Genomic DNA, 24,459 nt, shown 5'->3' on the forward strand with positions numbered 1-24,459 from the left:
TAACAAAAACAAGCACCCTTTCTAGTCAGAATGCTGTGGATGATAGCAGCCCAGAGGAAGCAGAATTGCGGCAGCTGCCAAGACGCGTCCAGAAGCAGCTAGAGCTCCGCCCCGCCCCGACCTCCACAGCAACTCTGGAACCCTGTGTGGCTCCTCAGAGCCTGCCAAAGCAAGGGCCACGCCGCTTGCCGGCCGCAGCACCCGGCCGACAGATCCCCACAGCCAGCCTTCACCGTCTGTCTGCTTAACCCGCAGAACACTGTGCCTTCCGCCCCGCCTAGTCGGGCCCGCGGAGAAGCCCTTGCGCAGGCGCGAGGCCCAGCCGGTTCCCCTTCCTAGCGTCCGCGCTCCGCATGCGCAGTTCGCGCCGGCGGTCTCCGTTTGTTTAAACAGGAAGGCGGACATATTAGTCCCTTACGGCCCCCCCTCGCCCCACCCCCAAGGCATTCGCCGTCGCCACTTGCCCTTTCCCCTGCACAGGCCACAGCGCCTCGCAGAAGATCCCCCATCAGCAGCCGTCGGGACCGACTCTAGTCTTTCTCACCGCCCGCCCTCCAGCCTTTCCAAGACTCCATCGGGCAGCGACCTCGCCCTGCCCCGCCAGACCCCGCAGCAGACGCCCCAGCAGCGACGGGACAAAATGGGAAAGTGAGGACCAGCTCTTGGCCGACACGGGTCACTGCGTCTGGCCAGGCCAAGAGGAGCCAACGATGCGGGGCTAGACTGCCTGCAGCGCTTCAGAAGAGAGCGGGCCTGTCCCGTGGCCCTAGCGGCGGCGGCGGCGGCGGCAGCTGGCACAACTCCGCACCCGCCCTTCGCTTTCGCCTTTCCTCTTTTTCCCTCCCTGCTGCCCAGAGGCGTCTCCACCCTGCTTCTCTTTCTCTACCCACTGCTGCCCCTCTCGGGACGGGGCACCCTCCCTGGCAAAGGCGGCTGGGGCCCGCTAGCCTGAAGCACCCCGCTGGAGCAACGAGGCGGTGGCGACGGCGCTGTCGGCTGTGGTGAGGGGCTGCCTGGTGGGATGCGACTTTGGGCGTCCGAGCGGCTGTGGGTCGCTGTTGCCCCGGGCCCGGGGTCTGGAGAGCGGAGATCCCCTCAGTGAGGGGAAGGAGGAGGGGGAACCGGGCGCACCTGGTGACCCTGAGGTTCCGGCTCCTCCACCCCGCGGCTGCGAACCCACCGCCGGAGGAAGTTGGGTGAAATTACTTTCCGCTGCTGGTGCTGGTACGAGGGTATTGTCACAGTAGAAGCAACATGTCGACTGGGGACAGTTTTGAGACTCGTTTTGAAAAAATCGACAACCTGCTGCGGGATCCCAAATCGGAAGTGAATTCTGATTGTTTGCTGGTGAGTAGCACTGTTCTCTCTTGCCTGTGTGGGAATGTGTTTGCCTTCCTCTTGCTATCAGTCTAGTTATTTGCAGAAGAAATTTGCAGCTCTACATAATCTTGGGAAGCACCAAAATCTGGTGTTTTCCCTCCGAAGAATCTTGGAGTACCACTAAAGTCTCATGCCGTGGTGCTCTTTATCATTGAACTGCCTCTGTACTACTTTCTGAACTTTTAGCTCTGATTCAGTTCATCATTACACAAAAGGTAATTATAAATCTCTATTGTTGGACGTCATATAAAAAGTTACCACGTCAAAGTTCTTACTACTTCGTGTATATAGTTTGATGATTGGCGGTCTTAGTAATATTAATCTTTTGATTGGTTTGACAGTATTATTGGAAAGACTACTTTTCATTTAGGATTTAGCTCCTAAATTAGTTTTTAGACGTGGAAGTGACAATGCAGAATCGATATCGAAGTGATCTTTGAGTCAAAATGTCACAGGTGACGAGTCTGGAGGAACTTTTTACTGGACCATTTAAAGTGTAAAAACCCCAGGAAACTGATGATAAGTCACCACAATATTAATGTATTTTACAATATTGTTGATTACAAAAGTACTACACGGATATTTTAACCCTATCTGCCATGTTTGGTGGTGGGATGATTAACAATAGCACTTCTAAAACATTCTAAAGAAGATTTTATGATACGACAGACCTAAATACTATTTCAAAAATTCTTCAGTGGTTGATAGCATAGACAAGTAATTGGAGTTTTTGAGTTCCGTCAATTTCTTCTAATACTAATAGTTGCAAACTCTTTTTGTGAGTTTCTTATTTTACTTTACTGAATAACTAAAAGTTATATAATTCTTCTATTTTAGTCCAAACAAACCATATAATCTCTGAAGTTTCAGGGAGTATGTATCTGGATAGTAATTTACAGTTTCCTCGGAATTAATGTTAGATGTACACAATACTTGGTATTAAGTGAACAAAGTACTATAATGCCATTCAGAGAAATAATACCATATAAAAGTTTCACCTTGAATAAGGAGGAGGAAAATCATGTAAATTATTTAAAATTAACATGCATTTTAGTTACTCTACATACCAATTTATATTTTAAAATGTGTATGATTTTACAAGAAAATGTTTTTTTCCCAAAACTTTCAAAATTACTCTAAGCATCCTTCATTATGGAAATGAGTCTTGTGAGTTGTATGTTTGAAATGTCTCATCCACATTGTGGATTCTCTTCATATTGAAAAACAGAAAGGAGGGTTGATGCTTAATACAATTTAAAACATTTTTTGAATGAGGGTAGTGGGAGGAATTAGAACATGTCTTTCTAGTAAGTATTTCTGTAACGTTTAAGAATTCTAATTCTTCTTTTAATATTTCTCAAATTTTCATATAGTATGTTTGATTTTACTTTACTTTTTGATCCCCTTATTCCATGAAGTAGTAGGGAGGGTGTATATAGTAGCTCTTTTTTTTTTTTTTAACTTAGGTGGTCTTTTAGTCTGTTACTGTAGCTTCATTTGATAGGAACCTCACAGGTTTATTGAACTGTGGTAAGTCATGGACTCTTTCCTTGGAAATCCAATCTATTTAGGAAAACAAGACCTAATCTCACATACATACACAGAAACAAAGCAAAACACTTCACAGATTGAGAAAATATGGGATAAATTTTAAATAGTTGGTGTAGGTAATATATGTTCTTGGGTATTGACAAGAAGCAATCACTGTGATTTGGGTGAGCCAGGGTTGCTTATGACGGATGGATAAGATTTAGATAAGGTATTCATAGGGGGAGTGGAGGATAGCATGAATATGTGGAGGATGGAAGCATAACTGGCTATGACATGTTTAGGTGCACAGAAGATAAAGTTGGGAGCATAGATTGGGGTTATATTGTGGAGGATTTGATTGTTAGACTGTGGAGTTTAGATTTTCTTCAGTATGTTGTGGTTATTAAATATTTGTAAACAGCACCTTGCCAGGATGAATGATGAAAATGAATCTGGTAGTTGTGTGCAGGATGGGTTATGTGGAAAGAGACTGGAGATAGGATGAGGTTGAGGTTGGAGAGCTTTTAAAACATTATTTTAATAGTCCCAAAGTTATTAAAGTCCAAAATTGGGGCATTAGAATAGGGAAGGAGCCATCGATGGAACTTGGCAGGATTAGGAAGAAGAGAGAGCCAAAGAAAGAGAAACTAGTTAGATGATCCTAAAAATTTTGAGCCTGTGTTATATAGGGAGACTAGTGAAAACCGCACAGTCAGTTTGGGAAATAGCTTTGGAAGAATAGGCAACAGATAAATTCAATTTTAGATTTGTTGTATTTGAGTGGATACTGGGACAGCCACAAAGAAATGACCGTTAGACAATTTGACTATTTGAAAGTAAGCTCATAATTAAAGATAACAATTTGGAAGTCATTCATACGAGATGCAAGTTGAAAGTGATGTAATGATAAAGGGTAAAGGTTGAAAGTTGAACAAAAGGAAGAGTCAAGAAGGTAGGCAATCAAGGCTTTTCAGAGTTAGGACAACCAGATACCTTGCAGCCCTCAATTTCTAAAAGAATATTTTAAAAAAGAAAATAATCGAAAGACTGATTTTTTTTCCCCCTGTAATCTTATAATCTTGGCCCCTTTTTTTGTTTGTTTAGTTCTGTAATTGTTTGTTGAAATTTCATTACCATTAATCGAAACTGATAAAGAATAAAATTTGGGGGCGGGGAGACAATCCTTTTTCCAGTTTTGTAGTGTCTATCATGAATTTTCTTTGCATGATATTTTATGTTTATCATTAAGTAGTCATTCGTTCATTCTGTCATTGAGAAAGACCTATCAAGTAATTTCATCTTTTTCTGTGAGTCTGTTCTTACTCTTCCGTCTCTGGAGTTTGGACATCTTAAGTAGGGACAATACCCCTTTTAAATCCTCACTGAGGATATGTTTTTATTGATTTTAACCTAGGTATGTGCTTTGACCAGGGATCGAACCAGCAACCTTTTAGTATATGGGATGACACTCCAACCAGCTCAGCCACCTGGCCAGGGTGGGCCAACCCCCCTTTTAAATTAATTGCCTGTATCTATTATTTTGGCCTTTATTGATTTAGTTAACCGATACTTAGTGAGTGCGTATTATGTGCATGTGCAGCACTCAGGTTCTAAAATAGATGGATGGATGGATGGATGGATGGATGGATTGATTGATTGTAATCTCAAATTCTATTTATGCTTCACTTCCTTGACTAGATCCTCTCTTCAAAAGTGAAAGTTCCTGCCCTGGCTGGTATAGCTCAGTGGATTGAGCGCGGGTTGTGAACCCAAGTGTTGCAGGTTCAATTCCCAGCCAGGGTACATGCCTGGGTTGCAGGCCATAACCCCCAGCAACCGCACATTGATGTTTCTCTCTCTCTCTCTCCCTCTCTCTCCCTCCCTCCCTCCCTTCCCTCTCTAAAAATAAATTAAAAATCTTTAAAAATTAAAAAAAAAAGAAGTGAAAGTTCCTAAACTCTTGGCATTAGAAGAATTTGCTGGCAAATATCTTTCAAATGACTTTACCCACCAAATAGGTTTTTTTTGTTATTGTTATTGTACTAATGATGAGTATTGGTACTTATAAAATAATGTAGCTGGAAGGAGCATTGGTAAGTGGTTATCCAACCTTTTCTTGAACACATAATTTATTCTAAGGACAATGTAAATCTGTTTTTTATACTACAAATAAAAATGCTAAAATAATCTGCACATACAAGATAATATTATGGTAATTATTTACTTTCCTAGTTCATCCAAATTGCTCAACCTTGGTTTTGTGTAAGTCAGATTCTTCTCAGTACCTTAAATGATTCTGTTGCCTAATGGTCTATGTTATATTTTATATATAGTGATAATGAAGAGCTGTTTTCCGTTCCTAACTTTTTTTTTACCTTAGAATTATTATTTTTATCTAGGGCCTGTTAATAATTTCTCAGTAGTTTTGCATGCTTTTGAAAGTGGTAATGAGTAGTTTAATTAAGTCTGACAGCTCCATAGGAAAAAATGCATGTGATTTATAAATTAAAAAGGAAGAACAAGGTAAGTGGGTGGGAGCGTTAGGTATACACTTGTCTTGCAGTTTAATATTTCTTGAAAATACAGCTATCTTGCCTGTAGCACGTGTAGCACACAGGATGCCAGTTAAGAGCATGATCTTTTTTCTAGTTTTTCTTTAGCTGGTGGAGATGTAGCAATAGGTGGGTAAGAAAGGAGGGAAAGGTATCAATATTAGTTGAACAGTGCGTACAGAGTTCTAACAAGGCTGTCCCTTTGCACATTTTTGTTGCTAGCATATTTTATTAGCTAGTTTTTTAGAATGTAAAAGGCAAACTTGTTTGTTTTTGAGGTTTTCTTCCTTTAAACTCTCTTTTCCTGAGCTTCTTGACCCAATGTTTTCCATCTTTTCATTGCTGATTTCTTTTTTCTTTTAGCCTCAGTCTTTGGTCTATAATGTTTATCTTTCTCTTCATTTTCTTGGAGAGTTTATACATTGTTACAGCTTCAACTACTATCATCTCTATGCCCATGAAATCCAAATCTTTATTTTTTAGTCTCGTTTGTTTGTTTGTTTGAAATACTAAATATCTGACTGCCTGCTAGGCATCTCTACTTAGATGTCAGGTTATCGTTCAGATTCTTCTGATTTCAAAATAGGATTTCTCCAATGTACTTACCTGTTTTGTCATCACTACCCGCTACTCTCCTGTTGCACAGTTGGAATTTTTGTTCTGAACTTTAACTTTGATAGTCGTAGGCCACACATCGGATTATTTCAACAGATTTTGACAAGCATCCCATATTTTAGATTATTGCTGTATATCCCCCCTTATATCCTGCCAGTTGAATAGATCAAATTTAGCATTATGGTACTGGTGCTGAAAGAAAAGACCTGAAGTCATTAAATCTTTGGGACTTAAAGCTATATGCCTGCCATTGTTCATAATCAGTGAGTTAATGGGTGTTACCAGTATCAGTTGCACATCTGGTTAATTTGGACCAGACTGTTTTGATGTTAATATGTTGCAAGAATTTTTAAAGAAAACAAATTACTCCATTGATTTGTTCAGCAAATCTGTGTGTGGGGTCTAAACTTGGATTCAAATGTAGGTTCTGCAGTGTTCTAACTAGATGATTTTGGTGTTAATTCTTCAAGGCTCATTTCATTTTCAGGAAAGTGGGGGATAATGGTAGTGAATTGTTTTAAGGATCAAGTAATATGGACAAAGCAGTTATCACAGCATATGGCATTTAGTAAACATTTATTAATTGGTAACTATTATTTTTGTCATATTTATAGTGTTCCTGTTTTATGCTAGTCATTATGCTTAGTTTGGAAGTTGATATTTATTGTCTTTTCTAAGTGCAGAGGAATTTATCTGGCACCTCAAGTCATGCCCATAAATTCATAACCCAGCTATACTTCACTGAAGTGTCAAAGCCGATTGTTACTGAAAATGGAGACAGTTAGATGGAATTCAGTAGTCTTCAAAAGCCTGTTTATTTATTTAGTCATATTTACAATATACCTGTTTTGTGCCAAGGGTTAAGACTGATAAGAAAGGCAGTTGGAAGCTGGTTTGTGGAAATTGAGTTGTTACCTTGCTTTCTTTCTTTGTGTATCTTTTATATTTTCAGTGTATGTTAAATGGACTCTTGTACTACAAGCACCCTGTGGGTGTATAGAGAGGTGGCTCAGAGTAACAGCTGAGACATGAATTGGGCCATTCATTAACCTCTTGAGTCAGAAATGTTTTTAATCCTGAAGGAGCCACATATAAAATTTTATAATGAACAAAGAATGAATTTTCAGTTTTAGATTACATTTTTATAACTTTACAGTTTTATTTTATAATTATAAGTTTTGATGTTGTGTATATATGCTGAAAACTGGAGATTCTATTATATGTAACAGAATAACCCACATATTACAAAATACTACCTATTGAGTTGTATTGCTGAGGATAGTTCAGTAGCTATACTTCCCCATTCCAATCCCCACTGAAAAAGAGGTACATTCAGTTTACATCCAGAGAATAGCTGATGAATACCACACTCGTGCATGTACAGGAATATGAGCAGATAGTACTGCATTTCACAATGGAAAATACATTTTTTTTAAGTATGCTGTTAGCATGGTGTAGTGAAAAGACTAAAGTAGAAATTCAGAGCACTGGCATATCCTTATTTTGCTTTTAATTCTCTGTAAACAAGTAAATCTTTTTTCTTATCTGGTCTTCAGTTTCCCCATTTGTAAAATGAAGAGTTGGGCCATATAGTTGCTGATGTCTATTGTGTCTCTAAAAATTCTGTGAGTCTTTATTTATTATACTTCCATAAAAACTTCAGAAGTGTGTCATTGGTTTCTTATTTAAGAAATAAAAAAGTTAAATGGTGTTCGTGTAAAAATATAATAGGAACTATCTTTTAAAGTGCTATTTTTGAAACTAGTTCTGTATAGCTTCAGTAGATCATCCTAAACAAATTTTTAATTGTTATATTTGGCACTTACTCTTTTTTGCATTTGTGACTTGTATTTATAACTCTAGAGGGTTTATATTTTTTGAACAAAGTAATGATTGAATTACTGATTTGTGTATCCTTTAAAATATATACATGTACTTTACTTCTCTAATATACCTGTTTTCCTTGTTTGGTATTGTGAAACATTTGAGTACATTTTCCTTAGAGTTTCTAGACAATTAGTAGGAAGTTAGATGTTCAGATTTTGATGTCTCAGGGAGGGGAGAGGTTATCTTATACTTAACTCCTTTTAAAAGGTAGGCTAACCTGTGCTCCCTCTTTATTCCCTTGTTTGTTTGTTTTTATTATTTTGTTGTTATTTCCATACTTTATTTATAGTCTTTTATTCCATACTTCCTATATTGACCTTTGGCCATAAATTGAAGTGTTATATGAGATTGTTCCCTGAAACTAATTTTGAAATACTGGACTGCAGTTAACTCTCTTTTTTTCTCTTTGCTGGTATTCATTCATTTATTCGTTCAACAAAAGTTCATTTGGTATTTGCTGTGTGCTAGGTGCTCTGATAGGCACCAGGGACACCATGGTGAGGAAAAGCAAACATGGGCTCTGCTTTCATGGAATTTATAGTCTCTGGTGAAGAATAAATTATGAACAAATGTTAGTGGGGTCATGTTTGAAGGGAAGATAAGAGATATAATCATGCCATTTCTTTAAGTTTTGAGATATATTTAAAGACTTGTGATAAAGTAGTGTGTAAGTGTATAATTTTCAGGTATGAGTGTAGATTGTCTGTATCAGATTCACTTGAGGATTTCCTAAAAATGTAATCTGGGCCCATACCTAGGCCAACAAAATAGAAATTTTGGAGGATGAGTCCTAGGATTCTGCACAAGGTGTGGATTCTTAGACATACTCAAGTTTGAAAACTCTGGTGATAGTGTAAAGAACATAGATTTTAATTTTGTGTGGTAATTTTATAAATGAAAAATTTTGCACATGCACTGAAGAGTAGGGGAAATAGGTGAATCCCCATTACCAGATTCTGCAGTTTTCAAAATTTTGTCATACTTGCTTCATAAGTCACTGTTTTTCTTGCCAAAATACTTAAAAGTAAATCCCAATGATTTTATCCTTACCTATTTCAGTAAACATCTTTTAAAAAAAACCATTTTCTTATATTACTACAATGCCCATTATTGTGTCTAACAAAATTAAAAGCTCATTAGTACCATTAATTCCCAGTTAATACTCAAATTTTTCTAGTTTAAAATACTTCTTTACAGTTGCTCTATTAGAATTTGGATCCAAATTCTACATGTTGTTTTTGTTTGTTGGGTCTTTTAAGCTTTTTTAGAGAACTGAAGAATTTAGTAACTTTCACTTATTATCCATAGCAGGGGTCCCCAATCTGTTAGGAACGGGCGGGCCCCCAGCGAAGCTCTCCCAGGCTCTGCCTCCTGTCGCTCTGCTGTCCCCCCACACTGGGCGAGCTAGCGAAGCTCACCTGAACTCTGTCTCCTATACCCCCTGTCTTCCACCAAACCCGTCCCTGGTGCCAAAAAGATTGGGGACCGCTGATCAATAGGACTGTTTGTTTACCATGAAATAGAGTTTGTAAAATAATAGGATTAATGCTGTAGTCTTTCTCTTTAATTGCCACTTTTCAGAGTAAGATGTTTATTTTGGAGCCTTAGTGTGATAAACATGCTACAGTTTGAGGGAAGTTTAAGAAAGGCATTATTTTCAAAGATATATACAATATTTAAAGAATTTAGGCATAGTGCAGTACCCCGGAACTAGTAACAATGGAGATGAGAGCTGTTACCACCTCTAGACCTGAAGGGACAAGGGAAGAGAGCAATTGGGGAGGGTAGCTCCATGGAGAGGGCTGTTTGACAAAGGGGTGTGATTTTAAGTGGAGACAAGCATGTTTTAAGTGAGGGAACCAGGGGAATATAGGAGTATATCCCGGCCCTTATTGACCTCGCACTCTATGGTCTCCTATCTGTGGTTTCCCGTTGCCTGAAAAGCTAGTATGAAAAAGAACCTATTGATCCAGTCCCCAAGTGTTAGCAAACAAAATACACCCAGTTTTTATTTATTTCTTTTTTAATTTTTAACATCATTATGGAAACCATTAAAAATATATATGTATTTGGTGTGTTTCAGTCAATTTTTGTGATTCTTGCTGATGTTCAGTTTTTTCAATCTTTGACTAATAGGAACATTTTTGCATCTCCACGCTCCCGCTAGGTTCTGTGGAATAGTAGTCTTCCACAAACTGTTACCTGGTGCCAAAAAGGTTGGGGACCACTGCTATAATTGACTCTGTAAATTGTAATTGAAAAATTGTATGCCTTGAACAGATAATATCTAGTCTGTGAAACTTGATTTATTTTAGGAACATAATACAAAATTCACTAATTGAAACCATCTTCTTAAATTTCCAGCCTTATCAAAAAGTTCTCTTTTAGGTATACATCTTCTATTTGTTCTTTCATAGATTGCTTAAATTTTACTCTTTCTTAAAAGTAGGACAAAGAAAATGTTTTTATGATTATCATCTACTCTTAAAGTGTTTACTTATCTCATCCTAATTGTATTTCTCCTCTTATTTCTAGTAATTTCTAGTCATAGAGATAGTATAGCATAGTGGATAAGAGCATGGGTTCTGGAGTCTGACTACATAATTTTTAATTCCACCCAGATCTGCCACTTACTGGCCTCCTGACTTTAGGCAAAGTTCGTAACTTTTTTTAGGACTCAAACACATCATCCTCAAAGATTAATCATGTATTTTTATAGGGTTGTTAGGAATATTAAATGTAATAATGCAGGGAACATGCTTTGAATAGTTGCCAGCATTTAATATATGTTAGCTATCAATCATTATTGACGTTGTCATCATTATATATATCTTTATAATTTGTCCTGGGAAAAAGACTTTTGTGCTAAGTGGGTTGTCACCCAACTCCCCACTCTGTAGACTACCTTTTTATTTAGTTTTGTGATCTTGGACAAGTTATGTAATGTCTTTGAGCCTGAATATATTTAATTTGCAAAATGAGAATCATGAAAATTTTACTTCATAGGTTTTAGTTATTAGGATTAAATGAAATAATTTATATGCAAATACCATAATTTCATTCAGGTGTCAATAGTTACTCATTTTTTTACTTTGCTGTTGTGTTATAGACTTGAAGGTTCCACTGTAGTTAGAAATAATACAATACTTAGAAACTTGTGAGAAGAGTGGAATGGAACTTTTATTGATTATGCTATCCCAGTTGTCCCAATTTTTGCCCCTTGGTCCCCTCTTCGCCCAGCACCCCCCTTCCCTCCAGCAATGCCTCCGCTTCCCCCCCTCCCCCGTTCATGTCCGTGAGTCATGCATATAAGTCTTTGGCTTCCCTATTTCCTGTACTATTCTTGCCCTCCCCCTATTTTCCACCTACCATTTATGCTACTTATTCTCTGTACCTTTTCCTCCTCTCTCCCCCTCCTACTCCCCTGCTGACAACCCTCCATGTGATCTCCATTTTTGTGATTCTATTCCTGTTCTAGTTGTTTGCCTACTTTGTTTTTGTTTTTGTTTTTGCTTTAGGTTCAGTTGTTGATAGTTGTGAGTTTATTGTCATTTTACTTTTTACAGTTTTGGTCTTCTTTTTCCTAGAGAACACCCTTTAATATTTCATATAATAAGGGCTTGGTGATGATGAACTCTTTTAATTGTACCTTGTCTGGGAAGCACTTTATCTGCTGTTCCATTCTGAATGAAAGCTTTGCTGTATAGAGCAATCTTGGACGTAGGTCCTTGTCTTTCATGACTTGGAATACTTCTTTCCAGCCCCTTCTTGCCTGTAAGGTCTCTTTTGAGAAATCAGCTGACAGTGTTATGGGAAATCCTTTGTAGGAAACTGTCTTCTTTTGTCTTGCTTTTAAGATTCTCTCCTTATCTTTAATCTTGGCTAATGTAATTATGATATGTTTTGGTGTGTTCCTCCTTGGGTCCAACTTCTTTGGGGCTCTCTGAGCTTCCTGGACTTTCTGGAAGTGTATTTCTTTGCCAGATTGGGGAAGTTCTCCTTAACTATTTTTTTCAAATAAGTTTTCAATTTCTTGCCCTTCCTCTTCTCTTTCTGCTACCCCTATGATTCGGATGTTGGAACATTTAAAGATGTCCTGGAGGTTCCTAAACCTCTCCTCATTTTTTTTTTGAATTCTTGTTTCTTCATTCTTTTCTAGTTGAATATTTCTTTCTTCTGGTCCACACTGTTGATTTGAGTCCCAGTTTCCTTCCCTTCACTGTTGGTTCCCTGTACATTTTCCTTTATTTCATTTATTGTAACCTTCATTTTTTCATCTAATTTGCAACCATATTCAATCAATTCTGTGAGCATCCTGATTACCAGTGGTTTGAACTGTGCATCTGATAGGTTGGCTAGCTCTTCGTCACTTAGTTTATTTTTTCTAGAGGGTTGACCTGTTCTTTCATTCGGGCCTTTTTTTTTTTTTTTGTCTCAGTGTGCCTGTTATGTAGTAAGGAGCGGAGCCTTAGATATTTGCCGGGGGGGGGGGGGGGGGGGGGGGGCAACCCACGTTGCTGCATTGTGATGCTGTATGTGGGGACAGGGTCTGAGAGGAAACAGTGGCATGGCACTTACTCGACTCTGCTGGTTTTCAGTCCCTTCCCCCACTACCCACAATCAAATTGGTCCCTTTTGGTGCTGATTTCCCAGGTGGGTGGGTTTGTGTACATTCTGGGACCCTGTGGGTCTCTCCAACAAACTCTCCTGTGAGGCTGGGAGTTTCTCCCACTGTCGCCTCAACCCCCATCTGTGTTTTCAGTCAGAGATTTGAGGCTTTATTTCCCGGTGCAGGAACCCCGGGTGGCGTGGTCTGTCTCACTCTCCAGTTATTCCTCCAGGTTTATTTGCACATGAATGTGGGACTGCCCGCTCAGCCAGCCACCACCTTGCCTGTCCAGGTCCGGTTGCTCATCTCTGCTCCTCCTACCCGTCTGGATGAATGTTTCTTCTTTAACTCCTTAGTTGTCAGACTTTCATACAGTTAGATTTTCTCTCAGTTCCGGTTGTTTTTTTGTTTTTAAATTGTTGTTGTCCTCCTTTTGGTTGTGCGAGGAGGCACAGTGTCTACCTATACCTCCATCTTGGCTGGAACTCCCCTTAACCTTTTTTTATTCTTCCCCTTCCCAGCTGATAATCCTCCAAATGATCTCCTGTCATGATTTTGTTCCTGTTCTAGTTATTTGCTTAGTTTGGTGCCCTTCCTAGCTGTTCTCCTGGTGGTGGTTCAGAGTGGTTGGGTTTGTGTGCATCCTAGGGCTGTGTGAGCCCTTTAAACGGACTGTCCTTGAGAGACCATCAGTCTCTTCTGCCACCCCAATCCCCACGGGTTTTTACAGACAGAAGTTATGAGGCTTTATTTTCCTGGTGCTGGAACCCTGGGCTGCGTGGTCTGGCCTAGGGCTGGGAATTCTTGCTCCCAAAGTATCTGTCCCAATTTTTATACTCCACATCCTCTCTGCCCCTTCTGTCTGCATTAACATGGTTTCTTTAAATCCTTGGTTGTCAAGACTTTCATACAGTTTGATTTTCTGGCAGTTCTGGGTGTTTTTTGTTTTGAGGTTAGTTGTGATCCTTCTTGTGGTTGCGCAAGAAGGTAAAGCATGTGTCTACGAAACCTCACAGATACAGTAGTGTAAGCTAATGGTAAATGGCTATCCCTTGGTTCCTTTAGTTTCGTGCCCAGTGCTCATCTGGCTTGGCTCAAAGCTTGCCTGCCTGCCTGCCTGCCTGCCTTCCTTCCTTCCTTCCTTCCTTCCTTCCTTCCTTCCTTTTCCTTCCTCCCTCCCTTCCTCCCTTCCTTCCTTCGCCTCTAGGGACTTATCCTGACATTCCAGGTTGCTAACTGGCCTTTTGGCGTTACCTGACTCAACCCGGTCCCACATACATAGCTTCTACCATCTTTTTAAGTAGAAAGGAGGAAGAAGTTAGCAATGTCATGTAGCTTTTCTCAGATATTTTTACAGTATTTATTTATTATAATTAAATGAACTGTAATCATAATATAAATAAAATCAATGGCTTATCCTGCAGTTGTAGTATTCAGGCTCAGTCCCTGCCTCTTCCTTTTTTCTTATAGTAGTTGCAGAGTAGCCACTGAGTTTAGTGAATTGAAGGCCAAGGGCTTCTAGAGATTTCTAGTCCTTTTTACTTGTATTAATTACAAATCTTGATTGTAAAGGACTGAACACCTGACCCAAATTAGCTTAAACAGTAAAGAACATTTATTGTCCCTGAATACTTTATAGAAAGATTTGTTTTATTTTGTTTGGTCAGTCTGACTGTGGTGGGGGAGGGCAGTCAAATTTGATAAAGAAGTCCAAAAATGTGTTACCCTCAGTTATCATTGTAACTCCTCAGTACTTTGTATCTTTGCATGTCAAAAGGAAAGAACCTGTTTTCATAGAAATTTATGACAGAGTTGTTTAAATGTGAACAGGCTATAAAAGAATAGTTTACTATATTAAAAAAGATTTTTTTGACAAACATAAGATACATGGAAATTGAATGTTTCTATGAGATTTAATATTTTTTTCCTAAGTGGAAACATATCTTGATTATTTAAATAGCTCTTGGATTTCTGGGCTATTATAATTTGAGCCATTGATGCTCAAGATAATGAGATCTGTCTGGGAAAAGTCCAGCCACTGCTAATGTACCAAGAGTGGTTTGTGTGACATAGATGTAACCTGGCAGCCAAGGAGAGTGGACTGGAATGCGCATGCATGTACAATGACAACTCCACTGTACTAGTCAGTGGGGGCAGTAGACGCTCTTGAGTGAGCATTTGTAATGTATGGTTGTTGCCTTCAAAGTGAGTGAGTAAAGCAACAAATCTGCATCATATTTTTCATTAAGCTTGAACATTCCTCTGTGGAAATTGTTGAGATGATTCCGAAGGCCACAGCTATGGGCAGCTGGTGATTGGCAGCTTCATCACATCAACATGCCCACTCATGTGTCATATCTCATGCAGAGTTTTTTGGTGAAACATCAAATCACCCAGGTCACTCAGCCCCCTATAGCCCAGATCTGGTGCCCTGTGATTTCTGGCTTTTCCCAAAACTAAAATCACCATTGAAAGGGAAGAAATTTCAGATTGTCAGTGAGACTCAGGAAAATGCGACAGGGCAGCTGATGGCAATTGAGAAAACTTGTGAGGTCCCGAGGTGCCTAGTTTGAAGGGGACTGAGGTGTCATTGTCCTGTGTACAATGTTTCTTGTATCTTCTTCAGTAGATATTTCTGGTTTTTATATTACATGGCTGCATGCCTTCTGTACAGACCTCACATAAACTCCATAAGAGCAGGTATGTGATCATCTAGTTCACTGATGTATCGTTATTTCCTGGAACAGTGCCTGTAATCTTTAAAGTTTTCAATAAATAATATGGGTGCTGAATTACTAGAAAATGTCTTGTTTTTGTGACAAAAGCCAAGAATGACTGACATAATGTTAAGAGATATGGTAAAATTGCCCTGGCTGGGTGGCTCAGTTGATTGGAATGTTGTTATGTATACCAAAAGGTCACAGGTTTGATTCCTGCTCAGGGTACATACCTAGATTGCAGGTTTGATCCCCAGTTGTGGTACATATGAAAGGTAATTGATTGATGTTTCTCTCTCACATTGATGTCTGTCTGTCTGTCTCTCCCTCTCCCTCTGCCTCCAACCTTCCTCTCTCTCTAAAAACCAATGAACATGTCCTCTGGCAAGGATTAAAAAGAGAGAGAGAGAGAGATGATAAAATTGGTAGTTTATTTAAATCTAAGCTATATGTATTCTTGGGAGATAACATTTTAAAACTATAAGCAGTCTGTATAAAGATATTTTCCCTTCTTGCTACCTCTGAATTTTAGATGAGGTGCCAATAATCAGTAATACCCTTTTTATGAGGCTTGGCACATTCATTGTTTTGTTTAATCTTTACAACAATAATGTGGGCTGGGTGAAGCAAATATTCATCTCATTTTGTAAATGAAATTAAACCGTAGAAAAGGTAAATGAATTGCCTAACAACATATAGCCAATAAGTGACAGGCTTTCTGATCTTTGATCTGTAGTACAGTAGAAAGAGCACCAAAGTTGTAGATAATATGCCACAGAGAGGTGTTTCCTTAGCACTTAGGAGAGTGCTTTGTATGTGGAATGCATTAACTGAAAAGTATTTAAATTGAAAAATATGAGGATTGATAAAGAATGGAGTGTAGGAAGATGAGTTAGAAAATAGTAGGGAAAAGATCTTAGTGTTTATTGGCTGGGTTGGAGCAGTGGTCTGAAACTTAACTGAATGAAAAGTGGGAACCAGTTCTTTGACCCAACCTGTAGTATATTGATTGAAAGGTTCAAATGGCTGCTAAAACATATCTTTGTTGGACCTGCCACATCAGGAAAGTGAGTGTTGGTAGGCAATCTAAGCTATGAAGCATGGAGATCTGAAGTAGAATAAAATGAACAATTACAGTGGTGATGGTTAATGACATCATTAACAGTAGGAAATAGTAACATTTTACTGAATTGGTATGAAGCAAGATACGGGATGACCTTGGGAAATGTTAAAAAAAATTAATATCCCTGTATTTGGTGAATGTATTACTGTCTTAGAACTGAACATTTATCAGGGGCTGGTAATGGAATAGGGAATTGATTACAAAGAGGTTTGAGGAAACATTTAGGGTCACGGAAGTGTTCTGTATCTTGATTGTGGTGGTTGGTAGTGGTAGTTGTTACACAACTGTACGTTTGTCAAAATTAATAGAACTGTAAACCTAAAAAGGATGAATTTTACTTAATGTAAATTATACCTCAATAAGCCTTTTTAAAAAGGGAAAAGAAAATACTTATTTAGTACAGGGATTAATGCTTCCCTGACAGAACTGGGCATTTGTTACTGTCAGTAATATGGCCTTTGAATATGAAGGATATGTCTGTGTATGATTTTACTTATGTGTATTTACACATCACATGGAAAGGACTTGTGCTGACTGTATTTTGAAGTATAAGTATTGGAAATAACTGATAATACTTGTGACAGGTGATAAAACTACAACTTTCAGGTAAGAGTTAGAATTTTGGAAAACTTGTATGTGCTACCTGAACTTGACTGCTCCCCAATTCCTGAAGACTTTCTCAAGAGGTTGATAGTGACATTAAATGTGAGTCTCCAATATGGTATGTGAAATGTGTCAGCATTTGGAGGAGTTCATAATTCAGTGAGCCATATTTTCTCACTGACCAATGCATGATGTTATAAAATCATCCATGAGAAAAATCCATTCAAAGTGCAAGATAGATCAATAAATTTTAATGTTGCAAAGTGAGTGCAAGAAGTTCATTGATACAGTTTCAGGTTCCATGTTTCAGGTGACCCTTCAGAAACACTCTTGTCAAGTTTGGTGTAGTAGCAAACAATTTCCACAATTATTGAAAAATGCTATTAATATACTCTTCCTTTTTCCATCTATGTATCTATATGAAGTCACATTTTCTTACCTCAACCAGGACACTATTCCAACAGATTGAATACAGAAGTAGCTTTGAGAGTCCAGCTATCTTCTATTAGGTGAAACAATGGAGACTTGTGAAAGTGTAAAATAATGCCATTCTTACAAATTAAAAATTGTGGTTTTTTTTTTAAGATTGTATTTATTTTATTTTTAGAGAGGGAAGAGAGAGAGAAAGAGAGAGAGAGAGAGAAACATCAATGTGAGGTTGCTGGGGGTCATGGGCTGCAACCCAGGCATGTGCCCTGACTGGGAATAGAACCTGAGACACTTTGGTTTGCAGCTTGCACTCAATCCACTGAGCTATGCCAGCCAGGGCTTAAAAATTGTTTTCATAAAAATGTTTATATTAACGTGTAATGGATTTTTTTAAAAGATTCTATTTATTTTTAGAGAGAGGGGAAGGGAGTGAGAAAGAGAGGCAGAGAAACATAGATGTGTGGTTGCCTCTTGCACTCCCTCAGCTGGGGACCTGGTCCACAACTCAAGGAATCAAATCAGCCACCCTTTGTTTCACAGGCTGGCACTCAGTCCACTGAGACACACCAGCCCTGGGATTTATTTTTATTTCTATCTTTTAATCAGTGTGCTAAGACTATTCACATTTATTTACTTATTATTTTTAATCTTCACCTAAAGATATTTTTATTGATTTGAGAGAGAGAGAAAGAAACGTTGATGTGAGAGAGAAACATTGATAGGTCACCTCATATACATGCTTTGATTGGGGATTGAGCCCACATCCTAGGTATGTGCCTGGACTAGTAACCGAACCTGCAACCTTTTGGTGTATGGATCGATGCTCCAACCAACTGAGCCACCTAGCCAGGGCAATTTGTGCTTTTTAAGGAGTTGTTTGTATCATTGAAGTTATCAAGTTTATATGCGGAGTTTTTAATCATGTTACCATATTACCCTTTGTATAGCTGCAAGATCTGAATGATAGTGCCTATTTTATTTTTAATATTGGAAATTTGTGTTTTCTCTTTTTCTTTGTCAGTCATGCTATTGGGTTGTCAGTTTGATCTTGTCAAAGAACCAGCTTTTTGTTTCATTGAAGTTTTGCTGTTGCTTTCTGTGTTCACTTTTACTGATTTTTGTTTTTCTTTATTGCTCGCTTTCTTATGTTTGCTGTTGTTTTATTTTACTCTTGTAGTTTTTTGAGGAAGGAACTTAGATTATTGATTCAAAATCATTACTCTTTTTTAATATGAGTTTATTTTAATTTTTTTAACATTACAGAATTTTTTTATTTTTTATTTATGTATTTATTATTTTTTAAGATTTTTATTTATTTATTTTCAGAGAGGGAAGGGGGAGAGAGAGAGAGAGAGGGAGGGAGGGAAAGAGAAAGAGAAAGAGAAAGAAAGAAACATCAATGTGCGGTTGCTGGGGGTCATGGCCTGCAACCCAGGCATATGCCCTGACTGGGAATCGAACCTGTGACACTTTGGTTCGCAGCCCACGCTCAATCCACTGAGCTACGCCAGCCAGGGCCTAATATGAGTATTTAATACATTTCCCATTCAGCACTACTTTAACTATATGGCACAAATTTTGATGTTATGTTTTCCTTTTTACTTATTTCAATGTGTATTTTTATTTCTCTTGAGACTTTCTCTTTGACCACAGATTATTTAGAAATATTTCGTTTCCAAGTGCTTGAACATTTCTCTACTTTCTGTTATTTATTTTAGTTTGATTACCTTTTGGTCTACCTTGTATTTCATGAGCACTTACAAAGAATGCATTTTGCTGTTGTAGGTGGAATGTTCTGTAAATGTCAGTTTGATTCTGTTGTTGAGTTCTTGCTCATTTTTCTCTGCATGTCTATTGGTTTTTAAGAGAGGAGTGTCAAGGTTGCCAAATACATTTGTGGATTTATGTCTTTCTCTATTTCTATCCATTCCTGAATATTTTGTTTAGAAGAAATATATTTTAAGATTGCTATGCTTTCTAGGTGATTGACTATTATCATTGTGTAATTTCTCTCTCTGTCCTTAGTCATTTTCTTTGCTCTGAAGTCTACATTATTTTATAATATACCCAACCCAACTTTCTTTGATTTCTGTTTGTATTGTGTATCATTTCTCATCCTTTTACTTTCAACCTACCATATTGTTACATTTGAAGTGAATTTCTTGACTGTAGATTGTCTTGCCCCACCTCCATCTTATTCTTTCTAAAACCTCTTCTTTAAGGATCAGTTCAAATTTCAACTCCTTTACGAAACCCTAGTTGATTAAATAGTCCTCTTTCTTTTCATGTAGTACCTACTTATTACACGGAGGATCCTGTATTTACTTTTTTTTTTTTTTTTTACTTAATAACCAAAGAACTCCCAAAGACAGGAAGTATTTATTATTATTAGTAGTAGTAGTAGTAGTAGTACTACACTACATGTTTAACTACAGAGGGGAAGCAGACATAAATAGATACAGGATTACAATTCAATATTGTAATTCCTATAATAGGAAACATGTAAGAGGCCATTATTAATATTTTCTCAGTGTGTTTGGGGAAGGCAGCACACAGTAAGTGACATTGAGGCACTCTGAATATAAGTAATGTTCACATTCCAGCTGGAGAAAAGAGCAGGTGCAGAGGCAGTGGGGTAGGGTGAGGTATGGCCTATTTGACGTTACTACGTACATGCCAATGTTCTTTAGGACAATTATAGTGCAAAAAAATTAAGTTTTCTAAATATTTAGTAAAACATACAATGGCACTTCCCAGTCTCCAACTAAATATAGGCTTAATACAATGAGCATATACTAAGTATATAGACTTATATAACTTAGTTGAAGACTGGGAAGTGCCATTGTAGAGTTAGATGCATGTAGAGAAAATGAGTCTTAGGAAGTATTGACATGTATGTAGTAATGTCACACTGGTTAAATAGATTTTAACTGTGTTTAACATCAGAAGTTCAAGTTCTCTGAGGAAATTCTGTTTTCATTTTCATATTAGTGCTTAATATTGAGAAATTTCTTAATCTCTTTACCCAGCAAAGAGATTTATATGTACCAAAAATATTTTCTTAAATGGTACATTCTCTGTCATCAAGTTTGACAGAAGCCTTTTAGTACCAAGGGTCACTATCAAGAAGTAGTATCAAGAAGTAGTTTGGTGTTTTGGAAGCTTTGGTTTTACTGCTGTAATTACAATAGATTTTTTGGTAGTTTCTCAAAAAACATGTCCATATTTAGAATAGTTACCATTTTGAAATTTTACTTAAAAATGATTTTTTAATACATAGTATACCTTTCTTAGTGCCACTATATTGTACTTTTTTGACCTCCCTTAGCTACTGTTGTTTTATGTTTTAGATTATGCTAGAAGAATATCTTCTTGTCTATTCTATTTCTCTCATAAAAGGCATATGATTTTTGCCTATGGATGATACTGAAAAGCCATATACCATCTCATACTACTGTAGGCCCAAATACCTAGTGGCCATTAATGAGGCACCTAGTTTCCATGAACAAATGCGTGGTTAAATTCTTTGGTCAAGTAAAAGTCAGATGTTCCATGTTAAAAAAATCATAGATGGGATTACTACAATGGGGAAGGGCTTAACATCATGATCTAAGATTTGAGTTTTCATGCCATATTACTAAAAAGTCTATTTTTATGTCATTTCTATCAATATGAGACTAAACTTATAGCAGTTGCTGAAGAAATAAAAGAAAGAGAAGGAAGTGGGACTATTAAGGACCGAATACTTCACATACTTCACTTATTTAATTCTCATAAATCTATTTTGAACTGTAGGTAGTTACTTCCTTTTTACAAAAGAGAAAACTGAGCCTCAGAAAGATTGGGGCCTGTTCTTCCAACAGGAACATACAAATACCCGTATTTTTCTTTAAAATGCTTTTGCTTTATTTTTTATGTTTGAATTATTTGAATCCATGGAATTCATTTTATTATTAAGCATGACTATAAAATTATTCTTCTCTGTAGTGCTGTCCTGTTATGCAAACAGTATTTACCAAAGTGACGCTCTTTTTCATTCCCATCTTGCCCCTGGCCGCACTATTGAACAGGCAATTCTCTTGCCCTTTCACTGCAGCAAGTCCTATAGCATTGGTTAATGCTGTTCAGTTCAGTGGCATTTATTGAGTTCTTACTATGTATTTCAGTTTGGATGCTTTTAGTCACAAGGAATAAAAAATTCAATGCAAACTGAGCTAATCAGTAAGGAAAATGTATTAAGAAAGCTTGGGTAAAGTGGCTCCGGACACAGTAGGTTAATTGAGTGGTTTAACAAACATCAAGGATTCAGGTTCCTTCCAATTCTTTGGCTCTGTTGTCCTCATTGTGTTTAGCTTTGTCTTCCTGCTAACTTCCCCTGAGGCTGCAAGATAGCTGCTATTGTTTAAGGTGTCACATACAGATATGACAGTTTCTCATGACTATGTCTTACATGTATCTTTTCAAGAGAGAAGAAGTTTTTCCCAGAAATCTTTCTGTAGGTTTTCCCTTGTGTCTTGTGTACCTGATTGTTACCATGTTCCTGTATTTAGGATGAACACTGGCAAAAGTAATGAACCTCTTTTTTTTGCCTTGGATTAATCATAACCAGCCTCCTGGAGTTAGGAATAGTCTTTTTCTCCTTGGAGGCTCATAGTCTCTTGGAGGAAGGTGGGTAGCCCAAGCAAAATCAGGGTTAAATTAGGAAGGTAGAAATAATAGTTGGGGTAGGAGAGCCAACAGTGTCCACTATGCTTTGATTAAAATGTAGTGCTCAGTTTTGGGGTTTAGCTTACTGAAGGCATTTGAAATCTAGCTGTAAGGATTGAAGTAAAAAATCATTCAGTTACAAGGAGAACTGTCAGTTTTACTAGGTAGCTTAGGGAAGGTTGTGCAGAAGGAGAAGTGGTATACTAGAGAAAACATGGGATTTTGAGCCAGTGGTATATTAGAGAAAACGTAGGATTTTGAGTCTCAGTCAGTGTACTTTCTGATTATAATTAGAAGAATGACTGGTGATTTTCCAATAATTTTTGAATAATACATCTTGGGTCTAAATATACATGTTTATTTTCTATACCTAGTTTCATTTTTAAGATTGAGGATTTTTAAAATTATGTTTTCATCATGGTCATGTTATATCTATAACTACTAGACTAAGAGTATTTTGATTCCTGTATAGCTTACTAGCTAGCTGTGTGGCATTGGGCAAGTCAGTTAATATTTCTGATTGTTATTTGCCTTGGGTATAAAATGAGAAGATTAAACAAGGTAAATTTTGAGGTTCTTTTCTGTCCAACATTTGGTAATTTTTCTAAAATCTTAATTTGGAGTAAGAGAAGAAGCTGTTGTTTTCAATATATTTACCAAAGAAAGCATGCGTGTAAAATTTAATATATCCTTCACCGTTAAAAGTTTTATTTGATATTAGAAAATAATCTAAATTAATATAAATTTTGATGTGTTGAACCTTTGAAAACTGGAATGTATTTGGAAATAGATGTTTATTGGGATCTCTTTAAAATACTAGTTGTTATAAAGTATAATAGTGTATCAAGGTTATCTCATTGTACCTACTTGCATTTCTCAGACAAAGTTAAAGTGTCAGAATTTGGCCTGAAATTGTTCTTATGTAGCCAATAGTATAGTACTCCCCCTTATCTACAAGGAATACATTCCAAAACCCCCAGTGGATGCCTGAAACTGTGGATAGTACCAAACCCTATATATACTATTCTTTCCTTACATACATGCATACACTTAATGGCTTCTCTTTGGCATATCTGAATTGTCAGCGTCACTACTTTTGCACTATGGGGGCATTATTACGTAAAATGAAAGTTACTTGAACACAGGCATCATGATAATGTGACAGGATTTGATAACCAAGATGGTTACAAGTGACTAAGGGGTGTGCAGCATATATGAGTGCGAAGTGGATATCCTGGACAAAGGGATAGATAATTCATGTCCAGGCAGGGTGGAGTTGGGATAGTGCGACATGTCATCATGCTACTCAGAATGGCACACAATTTAAAACATATGAATTGTTTATTTTTGGAATTTTTTATTTACTATATTTGGGCCAAGGTTGACCATGGGTAACTGTAACCATGAATAAGGGGGCACTCCTGCACTCTTCTGTAGTCTGTATTAATTTTTTGGAGTGACATGATGCACGAAACTTAGTACAGGTCAGTTTTCAAGGTGCTATAGGAGAAAATGAGATGTTAACTGTGATTTCTGCCTTAAAGAACTTAAAATCTAGTAAAAAATGTAAGTATATATTCATATTTAATTTACCTTTTCCTAGAAAACAGCGAATTCAGATATTAATTAGTTTAGTTTTTCAATTTAGAACAGACCAGATATTAGTTTGTTTTTAAAAATCAAGTTTTCTGAGCGCGGGCTGGGAACCAAAGTGTCCCAGGTTCGATTCCTAGGCAGGGTACATTCCTGGGTTGCAGGCCATAACTCCCAGCAACCGCATATTGATGTCTCTCTCCCTCCCCCCCCCTCTCTCTCTCTCTATCCTCCTTTCCTTCTCTCCCTAAAAATAAATAAATAAAATCTTAAAAAAAAAAATCAAGTTTTCATATAAAGGTTCTCATCTCTTTTCTGTAAAAATATTCAAATGGCTTATAAGGCTTTAAGAAATGTATCTCAAGGATAGATGAACTTGTTTTAGTGGAGGAGCTTTTTCTCTACTAAAATCTGCACAGACCTCTGAATTTCAAAAAGCCAGTCTAGGGTGGATTGTTGATTTCTCTCTTCGAGGAGTCAACAACATTGGTATTATTAGTGGTCTTCGCCATGGTCTGTTTCCAATTCATGCAATGATATATTTTAAAACCTTGAATCTGCTTTTTGGTTTCCTAGGGGAATATTTTAAGTATTCTAAAACAACTGGGTGATTCACACCCATGGCTTAACGTAAAATATAAACTGTATATCCTCTGGCTTTAATTTTTCCTTTTATGAACATGACTATACAGGGTCTGCAGAAGGTACATTTCC

General features: G+C 37.6%; 1 protein-coding gene and 1 long non-coding RNA gene across 3 annotated transcripts in view; both read left to right on the forward strand.

Moving 5' to 3' along the window:
* Nucleotides 1-374: 374 nt before the first annotated feature.
* The window catches only part of ROCK1 (Rho associated coiled-coil containing protein kinase 1), a 158,547-nt gene continuing 134,462 nt past the window's right edge, over nt 375-24,459 (forward strand). Inside the window, exon 1 of one of the 2 annotated variants that reach the window (XM_028524517.2) lies at nt 375-1,347. In XM_028524517.2, coding sequence (XP_028380318.1) covers nt 1,255-1,347 — 93 coding nt within the window. In that variant the 5' untranslated portion in view covers nt 375-1,254. The remainder of the gene's footprint in view (nt 1,348-24,459) is intronic. The other variant, XM_036009232.1, reaches the window with a different exon arrangement.
* LOC118496702 lies at nt 3,380-10,577 on the forward strand. The gene is made up of 2 exons (XR_004899261.1): nt 3,380-4,629; nt 4,854-10,577. It is a non-coding gene; the product is annotated as an uncharacterized LOC118496702 (long non-coding RNA).

Source organism: Phyllostomus discolor, chromosome 9 (genome assembly GCF_004126475.2).
Source record: "Phyllostomus discolor isolate MPI-MPIP mPhyDis1 chromosome 9, mPhyDis1.pri.v3, whole genome shotgun sequence".
Lineage (NCBI taxonomy): Eukaryota > Metazoa > Chordata > Mammalia > Chiroptera > Phyllostomidae > Phyllostomus > Phyllostomus discolor.